This window comes from Microcaecilia unicolor, chromosome 3 (genome assembly GCF_901765095.1).
Source record: "Microcaecilia unicolor chromosome 3, aMicUni1.1, whole genome shotgun sequence".
Taxonomy (NCBI): domain Eukaryota; kingdom Metazoa; phylum Chordata; class Amphibia; order Gymnophiona; family Siphonopidae; genus Microcaecilia; species Microcaecilia unicolor.
The window spans coordinates 45,781,652-45,797,805 of record NC_044033.1 but is presented as its reverse complement, the minus strand read 5'-3'; the positions used below and the strand labels follow the sequence as shown (position 1 = coordinate 45,797,805).

The 16,154-nt window shown below is 45.4% G+C and overlaps 1 protein-coding gene across 2 annotated transcripts in view; it reads right to left on the bottom strand.

The window, feature by feature from the left end:
- The window catches only part of YIPF3 (Yip1 domain family member 3), a 37,118-nt gene that overhangs the window by 9,923 nt on the left and 11,041 nt on the right, over nucleotides 1-16,154 (bottom strand). For both annotated transcript variants that reach the window (XM_030195868.1, XM_030195869.1), the window contains exons 3-6: nucleotides 9,089-9,304; nucleotides 7,720-7,826; nucleotides 7,138-7,183; nucleotides 445-537 (exon numbers count right to left, since the gene is read on the bottom strand). In XM_030195868.1, coding sequence (XP_030051728.1) covers nucleotides 445-537; nucleotides 7,138-7,183; nucleotides 7,720-7,826; nucleotides 9,089-9,304 — 462 coding nt within the window. The remainder of the gene's footprint in view (nucleotides 1-444; nucleotides 538-7,137; nucleotides 7,184-7,719; nucleotides 7,827-9,088; nucleotides 9,305-16,154) is intronic.

Here is a 16,154-nt window from a genome sequence, read left to right as displayed (position 1 = left end):
ATCATTTATAAAAATATGTTAAAAATCACCAGCCCCAGTAAAGATCCCTTGACTACTCCATTTCTCAATGGAGAAAGATGAATAATGGACTAGTCCTACTCTCTGTTCTATCTTTTAACTAGTTCACAGTAGGACACTGCCTCCTATCCCATGGCTTCCTCAGGACTCTCATGAGAACTTTGTCAAAAGCTTTCTGAAAATCAAGATACACTACTGGCTCACCTTTATCCATTTTAATTCAGCACCTCCTACTTCCATCTGTTCCAGGGCCCCATATCATTCACACGAGTTCCCCTCCATTCCAGCATACCAGAGCTCTTGCACTGGTTCCTCACTTCATGCTCCAGTCACTCATCCCAGGGATTCTTTATACTACTGCCCCTCTCCTTCTGAGTGATCCTGTCCTCCTCCCCCATGTGCCGAGTAGAAAAGGCAAGTACTTACAATGACTGTACCAGATGTCTTCATGCCATGCAGCAAGATGGCTACCAGGGTGAAGACCAGCATGAGTGGCCCATATAGTTCTCCGGCTACCTTCTGAAACAGCCAAAACAGGAGAGAAATGAGGCAGGGAAAGAATGCATATGGGGGGATGCACAACACAAAACAAAAAGAGGGTGGGGGGGGGGGGGGAAGAGCAAGACAAATGCAGAGGGAAAGAATAAGGAGAATGAAAAGCGACAAGAGAAGGGATTTCAGCACATAGGGGGGGGGATAAGAGTGAGAAGAGGGGCAGTGAGAGTAAGGATACATGGGTGCAGGAACAAGAGTCACCAAGTCAGAGTGCAGGAAGATGAAAGTGGGATAGAAAAGGAGAGCAAGAAAAAAAAAAAAAGAGAGAAAACAACAAATTGTGAGACATAAAGAGAGAGACTAGAGCGGCTCAGAAGATGATGATGTATATATCTTATAATTAAGTATTTTTGTGTGCTCTCCATAGACAAGCAGGATAAGTAAACCATACACTAATGATGTCATCTGATGGTTGCCATGGATGGACTAGCTTTCCTAAAATTCAGAATAGCCTAGAAATGAGCATGTGCCAGCCATTATCCATCACTGTGCCTATATGCTTCAGTTTGTTCTATTTGCCCTGCCAGGTGGATGGATCCAGTGGCGTAGCTACGTAGATTTCAGTGGGGACCCCCCTCCCGGCGAACCCGCTGCCGCCTACCTTCCGTTTTGCTGGCGGGGGACCCCACTCCCCGCCAGCCGACGTCCTCTCCCTTAGAACGCAGCGGCACTGTCTGGCACGTACAGTTCTGTTCTCTGAGTCTGACGTCCTGCACGTACAACGTGCAGGATGTCAGCATGCAAGGAAGACTTTTCTCTGCCAGTGCCGCTGCGTTCTACGGGAGAGGACGTCGGCTGGCGGGGAGTGGGGTCCCCCACCAGCAAAACGGAAGGTAGGCGGCGGCGGGGGAGGGTTCGCGGCGGGAGGGGGGTTGGCAGAGACGGGGGGGGGGCGACAATGGCGGCGGCAGGGGGGGGGGGCTAAAATGTGCCCCCTCCCCGCGAGCTGTGAACCCCCCTCCCACGCAAGTCTGGCTACGCCCCTGGATGGATCGTCCTATTCTCCTGTAATTATTTTATTTTCAAAATATTCCCTTTCAAGAGATTACTTCCCAGGATAGATAGCAGGAATCCAGCTAGCCCTCCTCACAGATCTTACTTAGGGCAGGCAGGAACATGACCCTCAACCCCATGCCAAGCTTGCAAAGAAAGGTAGCTGGGCCTCCATCATCCTGTGTGGCCTATGGCCCTACTGGCTCTATCGCTGGTTCCTCAGAGAAGTGGCTGGCTGTACTCTGACCTAAGGATGCTGAACTTTCTGTTGGGGCCCCACCAACCTGCACCCCTAGCTGATCTTGCTAGTCTCCTCAAACTCACTCTCAATCTGGGGCAACAGAGCAAGACTCTCACCTTGAGAGATCATCCCTTCTTCTGCCAAGTCCCACTGTGAACCCAGACCTTTGGACATCTGGACATCTGGACCTCCTCTCCTCCCATGCCATGGTGTTTCATCTACAGTGCTGTTTTGTTTACCCTGCATCGATTTGCTGCTGTAGTAGCAGAGAACTGACCTTTTGCATCCTCAGTCCCAGTGCTTAGGCTCCTCCCAGAAGGGTCTACCAAATAATAACAGAGTGCCCCCAGTAAACGGGCTACTACATCCTTAGTCCAGCAGTTCCCAAACCTGGTCCAGGAGGACACCCCAGACAGTCAGGTTTTCAGGATATCCACAATGAATATTCATGAGAGAGATTTGCATGCACTGCCTCCACTGCATGCAAATCCCTCTCATAAATATTCATTGTGGATATCCTGAAAACGTGACTGGCTGGGGTGCCTCCAGAACCAAAGTTCAAAGTTTTGCTGCTTGACCAACTGCAATTTTGTTGCCACAATATGCAGCTTGCAAAGCTCTAAATCTTTTAGACATGAAGTTCACCCCCCCCCCCCCCCCCCCGTAAATGCAGGCCCCTGTGCTTTAGCCTGTTGGTCTACAGCATTTATATCAGACCTCAAGGTCTGCGCCGCCTCCCCAGGTTTTCATTAAATAAGTCTGTAAAGCAATAATTTTACCCCTCATAACGGCCTTGTGTCCCTCCCACAACGCTACTGGCGTCACATCGGTGGTATTATTATGCAGAAGATATTCTAAAAGATCCTTTTTGACTTCCTTTAGCTGGGTCCTGTAAAATCACATAATTTAGTCATCAGTACCAATCCCCCCCCAATCTATCTGTATTGAGAGAGCACGCAGCAGGGGGGGAATGGTCCGACTAGGTGCGCGGGCAGACAAAGCGTTTGCATCCAACGCTGAATGGTAAGATCCCCAAACCAATAATCAATGTGAGAATAAGATTTATAGACTGAGGAGTAATAGGTATAAATGCGGTCACCAGGAAAACATGACCTCCAAAGATTTACCAATCCCTATCAAGCCAGAAAATTATTTAAGGCACATCTGTCTGCCCAGACATAGGAACCCCCCCCCCCCCCCCCCAAGGAATTAACTAAATTGGCATCCAAAGTTAGATTGAAGTCCCCCCCAAGGAGAAGACTCTCCTAAGCATGTCACAATAGCAGATGACTCAGCCCCCACACAAAAACTCCCAGACCCTCATTATCAAGAATGTGTTTGTCTATTTCTGTTTTTTTGAACTTGATCACGGTACATTCCATGACATCTCTATCCACCCATTATCAACGATTACCTACTATTCAGAAATGTTTTGCTTATATCTACTTGTTTAAATCTTGAACACGTTACCTTATGACACCTGTACCTATTATCAAAACTGTTTTGCTTCTTACATCCAGTTGTTAATACTCGAGTTTGTTATTCTCTATATAACAACAATAACTCTGTAAGCCACATTGAGTCTGCAAAGAGGTGGAAAAATGTGGGATATAAATGTAATAAATAAATAAATAAAATTGGGGGCATAAATATTAAGGAGGATGTATGTAGTGGAACCTAATTGCAGAATTAACAGTAGGTAACGACCCTCCTTATCTCGAATTACCTTATGTATATTTCATTGATATTTATTAAAAAATCCCAATCAAGACACCTCTTGTCTTTTTTTGTAGAGTGTTAAGAGGCCAAATAGATCGAGTATATTTACGATGTTTACAATATTTTTCATGAGCGGGTAACAAATGGTTTCTTGGACAAAGGCTATCACGAATCAGTCCACTCTAGCTCCTTAAATAGTAGCCATCTCTTACATGGTGAATTTAGGGAAAGGGAAATGGGACTTTAACATTGTAACTTAACAGAGTGATGACATCCAGCCCCACAATAAACAATAATCTGCACACTCACAGAGCCCCTACCAGGAGAGCCCCTCTGTCGCACAGTCCCTCTATATCTCTGAAAATCCCCTCCCCCAACTGAAAATCCCAAAACCACTTCACCACCCTCTCCCGCCCCACAAAACACATCTATTTAGCAGTCCCTCCACCACTAGGGGAGAGGCCACCAAGTGGAGGCATAAGCATACATCACTAGGCAATTCTCAGACAAGCTTAATAATATCCCCACATATAACCCATCCAGCAACAACCCATCAGCTTAACCAAGCCAAACAGATAAACATTAACCAGATTTTAGGAAAACAACAACCAGTGGAATGGTCCCTCGCCATCAGGATGATAACAATAGAGCACAGCTATCAGCCCAATACTAGCCTGTATCCAAGGAAGATAGAAAGTCCAAAGCCAGAAGGTTGTCTCCACGATCAGGATCATGTGGTAGGCCCTTCAGGCAAGTGTTTTACAGAAACCTGTCATTTCAAACGGCCTTAGCCCTTGGAGACTCTTTGCTACCTAGGCTTACCCGAGAGTCCAAGCATGGATTTGCGACTAGTGGTGGGTTGTTCCACAGGCAGAATATCTGTACCTGGGAAGATCTGCTCAGCCTCCGTCACCGTAACCACTTGATGTAATTTACCATCCTTATAAAAGATCAGCGCAAAAGGGTGGTGACATTTATATCGAATCCCTGCTTCCCTCAGCTGTAGGATTATTAGTCGCAGTTCCATATGGTGCTATAAAGTAGTGTTGACGAGATCCTAGTAAACCTCAATGTGGTATGAATCCCACTGAAAATTATCCACTTTCCTAGCTGCTTGCAAACTTTGCTCCTTGGTCTTAATAAACCGAAGGATATTGTTGCCTGTTTCAATGATTTTATTTCTGGGCACCCCCAGCACTCTGTGGGTTCTGTCAAATTTAGTAGTGACACCATCTCTCCTTAGTAGTGTTCCTACTATAGCTTGCACCACCTGCTTATAGTTAATGTAGTAGAAGTTTCGGGCACACCACAGAAGCACACGTTATGGCGTTGGCTCCTGTTTTCTACATCCTCCATCTTGTCCAGCAAAGTGTTATTAGAAGTCTGGAGGTCCTGTAATTGCGCCTCTACTGTTGTAAACGCATCCGTGTGCTCCTCCAGGTGCTGCTCTGATTCCTCCACCTGGAGCCCCAGCTCTGAAATATCTTGGCGCAGCTCCGCACCCAGAAATAGGAATTCCACTCGGACAGCTTTAATGTCTGTTTTAATTTCCTGAAGCCTGGTTCGGATCTCCTGAAGAGGCTCACTGGGTAAGCGATGAAGCGTGTGGCGTCCCCAGTAGAAACAGCTCGGGCAATTGTGATTGAGGTGGCGTGGAGGCTGATGTCGGCACCGCCATCTTGTCCACAGAATCAGGCCTTGTGCTACTCTGCTCTGTTGCCCCCAAAAATACAAACCCGGATAAATCCACTGACCTACCCCAGGCACTCACACCAACAGGAAGGTCCGTGGTTTGTCCATCACCAAAAATCAACAATGGGTCAGGATGAGAAGCTAGAGTGTAAGGGAACTGCCCGGAGCTCTTCTCCTGTGCAACCATTCCCTTCGACGACGTCACTTCCTCCCACCTATCTTTTTTTCTTTTAAATGTAAACCGCTTTATGCCTATACTTATACCCTAGCGGTATATTAAGTCTGTGAAATAATTACATTTCCCTATCCTCCTTCCCATTTTCCAGCATCTCTCTCTCCCTTCCAACCTATGATCCATCTCTTCATCCTCCCTCCCATTTTCCAGCATCTCTCCTTCTCTTCCACCTTTGAGTCCAGGTTTAACATCTCTCCCCTTTGGGTCCAACATCACTCCATCTCTCCTTCCTCCCTTTCATTATCTAGCATCTCCTCATTCCTCCCTCTTCCTCTCCTCCAGCTCGAGGTCTAAGTCTAACATCTCTCCCTCAACTGTGCCCCCAGCTCCAACATCCATTCCTATCTCTTCCCTCCCCACCATGCCCAAGTTGAGTATCTCTCCCCTCTCCTTTGCTTTACTTCCTCTGTGTCTGGGTCAGGTATCTCCCCCCCTCTCTCTCTTAACCCCCCCTTCATACCCAGGCCAGGTATCTCTTCCCTCTCTCTCTCTTTAGCTCGCCCCCGTGCCCTGGTTGGTTAACACCCTCCTCTCTGTGCTTGGGTCAGGTATTAGCCCCCCGTAGCCCGATCAGCTAACCCCTTCTTCATGCCTGGATTGGGTATTACCCCTCTTTTTCTCTTAAGCCTCCCCTTTACCTCAGTCTGCTATAACCTCCCCTCCCCGCTTCATGTCCTGGTTGGCTAAACTATTTCTCTCAACTCCCCCCCCCCCCTTGTACTTCAATGCACTGTCCCCGTCTGAGCACCGATTCATGTAATGCTGCCTGTGCCCACAAGGGGGCAACACATTGAAGGTACATGGGGGGAGCTCCTAGATCAGGAGGAGGGGAGAGAGAGGGAGGGGCTAGGAAAGATGACATATGCCAGGGGAGCAGGTGAAGCAGGCTTTCAGAGCCATTCAGGCTTGGTGCCCTAAGCCAATGCTCTCCTGATCCATGTGCTGAGCCAGTCCTGCATCCCAGCAGGTAACTGTGGTTTTCTGATAACTGCCACAGCACTAAAGATCAAGCTTAGCACATCAATGTGGGAGACAGTTTGCGGACTGGGACCAGGGGCATAAGGAGCAGATAGGCTAAGCTGCCACCTTGTCTGACGATGTAATTTCTTCCCTAAGGAAACATTTCTTTATGGAAAAGGCTGTAATGGCCTCCCAGTGGTGGTGGTGGAAACGAGGACTTTATCTGAATTTAAGAAAGCACTGAACAAGCACAGAGAATCTCTAGGGAGAGGAAGACATAGGAGAGATTAGTAGATGATATGTATAGGCAGCCTGGATAGGCCATATGATCTATATCTGCTATTGGTTTCTACATTTCTATGTTAGGGTGGAAAAAACAGGGCCAAAAGCACAAGCCAGCCATACTACTAGTCTAGCGCAGACAAAGATGTAAATGTGTAGGTCAGTAGTGCAAAACATAAGACACCTGGACTCCTGGGACAGGGAGGAGGATGAGGACCATAAAGACAGCACTAGACCAGCATCATGCCTCAAAATCAGTCCATACTTCAAGCACTGAGAATTCAGGGAGGGCATGTGGTCCTGCTCCTTTGCATGTCGGAGAATGGGATGAAGACAGTGGGACAAACTGTAATGGTTCTAAAGAATGAGAGGTTAGGGGACTGAGCCTGTTCCCTGGATCAGACCCAAGGGCTAGAACCAAATAAAGCAAATAAGGACTCACCTGAGGAAAGTTAATCATACGAACAGGAATCATCGATTCCAGCAACCTGCAGATAAAACAACAGAGAGATACAGCAATGAGCACAAGAAGAACAGGAAGGGGGAGAGCAGGGACACAGGGTGAAGGTGATAGCAAGAGCAGCACGAAGAGAGGAACAAGAGGGGAAGAAAAAGACATGGGTTGAGGGTGAAAGCAAGAGGAACAGGAGGAAAAGCAGAGACATAGGGTGAGGATGACGGCAAGAGGAACAGGAGTGGAAGCAAAGCTAAGGGGTGAGGGCAAAAGCAAGAGAAACAGGAGGAGAGAGGGAAAGAGCATGGGGGTGAGAGTGAGGGCAAGTGCAAGGAGCAGGAGGAGAAGAAGAGATAAGGGGTGTGGGTAAAAGCAAGAGGAAAAAGGAGGGGAGGCAGACATATGGGAGGAGGGGGGAGTACAGAGACCAGGGTGAAGATGAGAGGAACAGGAGAATACATGATTTGGTGGTGAGACTCACACTGCACAAATGACAACAAAGAGAATGTGTGCTCTCAGAGCCTTACTGAATCCAAAAGTAACAAGCATCTGTCCTCAGAGTGCTCATACCTGTTCCGGACCTGGATAGGCTCCACATCAAAGTAGGGTCTGAGTATGTCAATGTTGGCGTAAAGACTGAAAGCCCTGGAAGCCTGCCTCTTGCCAGCCTGCCACATCTGATGAGAGAAGAGAAGAAGTGTAAGACTCTGCTGGCACCATGCACGCAGCAGGGTATAAGGCCCCAACATGCACCTTGGAGCGGAGGTCACAGGTCGGGCTAGGTTCCACACATCTCGAGCAGCGCACACACACATTATATTATATATATATATAATCTGTGTGTGTATATAGACACACACCCTGGAAGAGGAGAGAGAGGAAGGGAAGTATAATCAAGACAATCAAATCTTAAGAAGTAGCCTAATAGTTAATGTAGTGGGCTGAGAACGTGCGCAATTCCCACTGCAGCTCCTTGTGACTCTGGGCAAGTCAGTCACTTAATCCTCCATTGCCTCAGGTACAAGATAAGTACCTATATATAATATGTAAACCACTTTGATTGCAACCACAGAAAAGTAGTATATCAAATCCCCTTCTCTTCCCCTCCCTCTCAGTATAAGCATTTTCCACTGGAATGAAGGCTCTAGAACTCAGAGAGGAAAACTCCTCAGAAAACACTTCTTCATAAAAAGGGTGGTAACTGCTGAAGACAGAAAAAAATACTGGAAAGAGGCACATTAAGTAAAAGAGAGGTAAAGACAAAAATGAGGCAACGGAAGAAAGGAGTACAGCAAAGGAAGTCACAGGTAGAAAGAAGTCATAGCGAGGAAACATGCACCAAGAGGAGGCAGCTTACAGAGAGGAAAGGTAAAAGGAGGGAGGTGCAGGTAGTTAGGAGAGATTATACAGAAAAAAAGTGACACTGACATAGGGAAGGTACATATAGGGGACTGATGCTGAAGATGGAGCAGGGAATGAGGTACCAACAGGAAAAGTGTACCAAGGGGGGAGGGGAGGTACTGACAGGAAAGGGGCACCAAAGAAGAAGGGGAGGTGGTGATACAGAAAAAGGGGGAGGGATAGACAGGAAAGTTGCACTTAATGGGAAGGGAGGTGGGGGAGAGGTACAGACAGAAAAGGAGCCTGGAGAGAAAAAGTGCCCGTGGGTGGGAGGAGAGGGCAGGGAAACTATAGACATGAAAGGTGCATCAAAGGCAGGGTGTAAGAGGGAAAGATGCTCTTGCTGGGGGGGGGGGGGGGGGGGGGGGGGTGCTGTACCAAGCAGAAAGGTGCAGAAAGGGCACAGGAAAAGGTATACAGACAGAAAAGAGGCACCAAAGGGGGAAAAAGTTGGTAGAAAAGGGGGAAAGAGTTGTTAGTAAAGGGAAAGGCCTGATTAAGAGATCCTAAGTCTCTTCTCTCTTAGTCTTGGACTCACCTCATCTGCAACCTGTCGACCAAGCTGCCCTTTGAAGCCCTTCATCCCTAGGAACTCTCCATCTTCCTCATCTGCAGCAGCTGCAGTGGCATCAGCCTCCTCATCCACATCTTCTTCCTCTTCTTTCATCCGTTGATGCATCTCCCCCATATCCTCAAAGCTAGAGCCGGATGTGTCATCCATGTTCTCCATGTCAATCACTGCAGACCCTCCTCCCTGTATAAGACAATCATGAGATCCTACATGCTCACCCCACTCACCGCAGGCCCGCCACCCTGCGCCAGAGACATGACACCCTATACAACCACCTCACTTACTCCTCCCTGCTCTAGATACATTGCAGGGGTAAAGCCCCCTGCCACAATATAACCAGTGTCTCATAGACCTTATCTTATTAAGCCTGTGTTGCTGGCTTGTGATGTCACCTGACTGCTCTGGGCTGAAAGACTAGTGCCTTGCTTGCATTTATGACATTTATACCCCATATTTTCCCGCACAATTTTGAGTTCAATCTGGCTAAGAAGGACTCCTGGCTGTGATTCCGAGGAACTGTCTATTCAGTGACACATCTGGCTCAATTTGGAGGGATGCAGTTAACTTTGAACAAGGACTATTGTTTATGCACATCAAAATTACTTGGTGCCGCAGGAATTGCAGGATATCCAAAGATGACATCAGACATTCTTATGGCTTGGTAGCCCAGTATCCTGGAAGCAGGATACTGGGCTAGATGGACTATTGGTCTGACCCAGTGTGGCACTGGTTATCTCCCTTTCACCAGGTCTCAGAGATGCCTATTTTATATATACTTTTAATATATATAAATAAAATAGGCATCTCTGAGTCCTGGAGAAAGGGAGGTAATCAATGCCACACTGGGTCAGACCAATAATCCATCTAGACCAGTATCCTGCTTCCAACAGTGGCCAATCCAGGTCACAAGAACCTGGCAGAAACCCAATTAGCATATCAATACAACAAAGGAGACAATTCTAGGTAGAAGTAGTATGTCCAAAAACAAATAATATCAAATTATCAAGGAAACAAATCCTAAAAGTAAAATTAAATAAGGAGGAAATTACATCAGAACAGTGATGAAGACAAGCTTGGTCTTACAGTGCACAGCTGTTTCAAGCTCGAGAACCTTTACAATCTTTAATAATTTGTCATACCTCCACATCCTAAACAAAATGTTTCTTTATATATAAATGCCACTCAGCTTAAAATAAAATAATCGCATCAAAAACCATTCAAAACCACAAAATTGATCCTGGAGGCAGGCGTACCACTGAAACACTTTTTGTATTGTGTAAGGTTAGGTGACCCAAATGGGGTACAGCGCTGGATATCCATTGATAAGTGTAATTTTTGTACTTTTAATGCACCTGTATATGTAGGTTTGAAAGTATGTTTGGAAATTTTGTGGTTTTGAATGGTTTTTGATACGATTATTTTATTTTAAGCTGAGTGGCATTTATATAAAATAAAATAATCATATCAAAAACCATTCAAAACCACAAAATTTCCAAACATACTTTCAAACCTACATATACAGGTGCATTAAAAGTACAAAAATTACACTTATCAATGGATATCCAGTGCTGTACCCCATTTGGGTCACCTAACCTTACACAATACAAAAAGTGTTTCAGTGGTGCGCCTGCCTCCAGGATCAAAATATTGTGTACAAAGAAAGTGCTAAGGCCACACCAAAATTCTAAGTGATACCAGGCAAAAGACGCCGAATCTTCAAAAAACCCAATTAGTAGTAACATTCCATGGTACCAATCCCGGGGCAAGAGACTAAAGACTTTTCCTCCAGGAAGTTGTCCAAACCTTTTTTAAAACCAGATACACTAACCGCTGTTACCACATCCTCCAGCAACGAATTCCAGAATGTAACTATTCTTTGAGTGAAAAAATATTTCCTCCTATTTGTTTTACAAGTATTTCCATCTACTTTCCGAGTGTCCCCTGGTCTTTGTACTTTTTGAAAGCGTGAAAAATCGATTCACTTTTACCCATTCTACACTACTCAGGATTTTGTAGACCTCAATCATATCCTCCTCAGATGTCTCTTTTCCAAGCTGAAGAGCCCTAACCTCTTTAGCCTTTCCTCGAATGGGAGGAGTTCCATCTCATTTATCATTTTGGTCGCTCTTCTTTTAACCTTTTCTAATTCCGCTACCTTTTTGAGGTACGGATGTAGGGAAAAACACAGGCTTTGTATATAGCACTATGAACCTGAATCTAATAGACTAAAAATTCTGCAGGACACTAAACAGATCTTGGAATTACTATGGATAGAAATTCCATGTGTAAAGGGCAAAAGATAGCGATAGGAGTGTACTACCACTCACCTGGCCAGGATGAACAGAGGTAGAAATTATATCAGAATTAGGGAGGCTAACAAACTGGGTAACACAAAAATAACGGATGATTTCAATTACCAAACCAACTCGACCAGGAGCAAGAATTCAGACCACGAAAATCACAAAAGAAACTGTTCTATTCTCACAGGATAGCCAGTCATGGATAATACTCCCCAAAAGGCAACACACCACAACAACATAAAAATTAGTGTAGAAACAAAATGCTGTGACATATCCCTATGTCTTACAACTTTAAGGGTACAGAGCGCACCAAATAAAAACCTCCACTAAATGATTTTGAAAATTTTAACTACATGGGAGAAAATCCAATAAAATGTCTTAAGCCGGTAGAGAAGGAACAGCTCAAATATATGTGGTTATTTTGAAAAGTGTTGTGCCTAAGGAACAGTGGATATTCCCCAGATGCAGCCACAGAGGCAAAACAGGGAACCCTGTTGAGAGATGTTTGAGTGTTTGATAAAGCTTTATGCTGAAGTGCTACAAGTTCTAGGTAGAACTGATGATTGGCCCAGTAAAGACTTGGCTAAGTGTATTTATTTTTTATACTGTTAAGCTTCTTCAAGTGTATTTGAACTGTTCCTTCTCTAAGGGCTTAAGCCATTTTATTGGATTTTCTCCATTAAAATTGTATACATTTTCAAAATCATTTAGTGGAGCGTTTTTTTAGACCTCTGATGGTGTGCTGTGTACCCTTAAAACTGTATGACGGGGGATATGTCACAGCATTCTGAGGTCTTTTTTTTCTCTGCTAATTTATATGTCCTAAATTCACCCACTTATTTTAGATGGGCCCCAAATGAATATCGGGCCAGGACCCGCATAAATAAATACATTTCCCCCCCCCCCCAAAATGTGGCTGCAGCAGCCCTCCTCCCCAGGCAGCAGCCCCCTTCTATCTCCCCTCTCACTTCCCGCTTGCAAAAGCCATTTTGAAGAAGCTGCCGCCATGGGGAATTACGGAGGCGTGTCAAGATAGCGGCATGCTGCTGATCGTGGCTGAGCTCTCTCGCTGGTTACTTTGTACTTACAGTTTTTCCCTCATCTCTGATGCCTCATACTCAACATAAGGGGACGATTAAGGCTGGTTCCTCGATGGCTAGAACCTCCTCTCCACAACAGCAATCAATTGAATGGTTCGCTACGAGAACCCCTGTCCATAACACAGGGAGGAGCCCTGCTGTTGCTCTAGGTGGAGGAGATCCTGGAGACTTGGGGCTGGACGTCACTCTTTCTCCCCCGGTTCTCAACCCACCGCCTCTCCCCGAAGGACGCTTATCCCAGCAGAGGTCCCCCGAATCGGAAAACGCTGAAGGTAGGCCTCTGGTTCGAGGTACGGAGAAGGCGGGACCCGACGGAGGTTTGAGGCCTGTTGGTGTCTCAACTGAGCATGTTGCTCCAACACCAAAGTCAGAGACGGTAACTTTGGAGAGCATATGGGAAGCTCTCCAACAACTGGATACTACAGTGGCCAAATCTTCGGCAGAAGTTTCTGCCTTAATGAGTACTGTTGATACTTTATCTAACTCTCTAGAAGGCATTAAAACAGAATTTAATACTCAAACAGTTACAATTAAAGAAGATGTTAAGAAGTTACAAGATTTTTCAGCTACAATGATAAAAGATAAAATGTTATTACACCAAAAAATTGAAAATTGAGAATTATAATCGTAGATTAAATCTCCGTTTTTTTAACTTTCTAAAGTCTCCAGCTGTTACCCCTTTGGAAGCATTTAAGAAATACTTGCTTGAAATCTTGAATTATACCCCGGAAACTATTCCCCTGATAAATCAGATATTTTATATACCAAATAAAAAAGTCCTGGAGGAGTCTTTTGAAATGATCCCTCAAGAAAATAAGAAAGATTTATTGAATGTATCTGAACTATTAGAAGCATCTTTATCTGAAGATTCTGAAAGGGTAACTCTATTGGTTTCATTTGTATTTGAGCAAGATCTACAGGTGGTAAACCGTCTATTCTTTTTGAAATTACAAACTTTGTTCTATGGCAAGAAAATTTGGATATTCCCCGATGTTACAAAACAAACGCAAGAAAGGAGAAAGGCTTTCTTAGCCCCGAGAATGGAAACTTTGGCAATGAGGGCATCTTTCTATCTTAACAATCCATGTAAATGTGTAGTTAAATATATAGGGCTAAAATATGTATTTCTTCTTCCAGAACAATTGTGAGCCTTTATAGATTTAAAGAGGGAGACCATAGGTAATATCCAATAAGTTGAGATTATGATATGGTATTGGGCGGGGGTATAGCGTGTTAAGCATTTTTAAATTTATTCCTCTAAGCTTCTCTCCTGAGTTTTTTCTTTGAACATGCCCTCCAAGTGTGGTCTAAAGAGGTTTTTATTTTTAATTGTTTGTTTTTCCTGTTCAAGTGTTTAACTTGTAAAGAATTTGTCTGAATAAATAATAATAATAATAATTAAAAAAAAGAAGCTACCACCAGGGGCAGGAGCGAGAGGGTTTTGCTCCTGCCCCCAATGCCCTACTAGATCACCAGGGAGGTCAGGTAGGTCACGAGGGGGAGGGGGTGGAGATCCTATCCTCACCAGGAGGTGGAGAGTGGGATGCTGTTTGGGGAGGGCCTGTTGGTGGTGGGGGGGGGGGGTTGCCACAGCCACACATCGAGGGGAGGGGAGTGGGCAGGCTGAGAAATAAAAAAAAAGACTTTTCTTTTCTGTGGGTCCTAGCTCGATATTCAGCCGGGGCCCGCATAACATTTTATGTGGGCCCAAGCTGAATATTAGCCGGGCCCACATAAGCTCAGGCAGCCAGCCCACCCTCATTTAGCCCCTGATATTCAGTGCCAGTATCTGGACATGGCCTAGCACTGAATACTGGGGCTAAACTAGCCGGTAACGATAGGAATTAAAAAAAAAACACTCACAAATATGGCAAAAATAAATAAATGCCCCCCTCTGAAATGTGGCTGCAGCAGCCCCCCCTCCAGCCATCAGCCCCCTTCTATCTCCCCTCCCAAAGCCATTTTGAAGAAGCTGCCACTAGGGGCAGGAGCGAGAGGGTTTTGCTCCTGCCCCCACTGCCCTACTAGATCACCAGGAAGGTCAGATAGGCCCGGGGGGAGGGGATATCCTATCCTCACCAGGACGTGGGGGTGGAGAGTGGGATGCTGTAGGTAGCAGCCGCCACTGTTATAGGGCATCCAACGGGAGTAGGAGCAACTCGGATGCTCCTGCTCCAAAGACACTACTAGACCACCAGGGTCTTAGGTCCAGGGGGCCCATTGGGGGTGAGGGTGGGAGGAGGAGGAGGGTGGAGTGGTTGGCGGTCCAGGGGAGGGAAGGGGTGGAGGGAGGTGTGAGGAGTCTGAAGGATCAGTGTGGATTCTGACCTGTAGGTGACCTCTATCTAAAAGCAGAAATGTTATAGCACAGCCCAACTCTTACAGAGACTCTGGAGGTCAGCATCTTTACAAAAGACAGAGAAAAACAGAATGCAGCTTCTATTGGGGTTAATGACAGTTGGGGACTGGAAATGGCAAAGAATGAGCATCACATGAGGATCCAAGAGCCCTATGAGTAATGTGCTGTTTAGAAATGGACTATAAAAATACCTGAGAGACCTCTATTCAGAGGAGTCGTCCATGGTTGTGCGTGAGGTTTGTTCCCAAACAAAATCTTCTAGGAAACTGCTGAAAAGGACTCCCAGCTTAAGGTTGGCCTAGAATGAAGCCGGGCCTGGTGATGTATATTTAATTTGCTAATAAATGCCTGTATTACTTTTATAATTGCTGTGTGTCTGTCATTTGTGAGTTTTCTTGCTCTTATACATTTGGAATTAAAATAGACCTAGTACAGGAGGCTGGCTTGCAGCAGCGGAGGTAGGGGGCAGGGACAGTTTTGGCCAAAACCAAACCTCAGATTTTGGCTGCAGATTTGATTTCACTTGGAACCAAAACCACCAGTTTTGGTCAGAATCTGACTGGAACAGTGTGGTGCTGGAGGTGTCTGACTAATCACTGGAGGGGCACCCCAGGTTTTGTATTTGTTGGAAATCTGATTACTTTGGGGATTGGGGGGTAAGCACTTTACATGAGGAGGTGAAATACTGAAAACTGAACTTTGGCATCATACTGAAGGCAAACAGTTTATCGCTGCTATTGCCCTCCCAAATGTTTTCTTGTTCAAAGTTGGAAACATTTTATAAATAAAAGCATTAAAAAGAAAAACTGACCAAGGGAGAAGAAGAAGAGAGTTGATGAGAATTATCCAACAACTAGAGCAAAATACAAGTGGAATAGTAACAATGGGACTTAGATAGCTGGTGCTAGAGTAGGACAAGACAGCACTGTTACAAACAGAACAGACTGAGATGTTCCAGTATGGGCAGAAAAATATTACAGGCATGGAAACATGTCTGGGATCCTACTAATGCGCACTCTTCAAAGAAAGAAGGCAGAGGGGATAGTTGCTGGGATAAAAGATGGGTGGTGGAGTGAAGTACCTTGTAACAGAGGTGGCTGAGATCTTCAAAAGACTTCTAGCTCTTGTTTTCTCCAGTTCCACAACCTCATCAGACATAGTGTATTACTCATTTCTTGGATAGATATGCTCTGCCTCATATCTTGGCGCAAGCCTAGACAATGCTGGTAGCATCGTTCACACAAACAGCTCTGCAGGCTATTTCTGCATTGGCA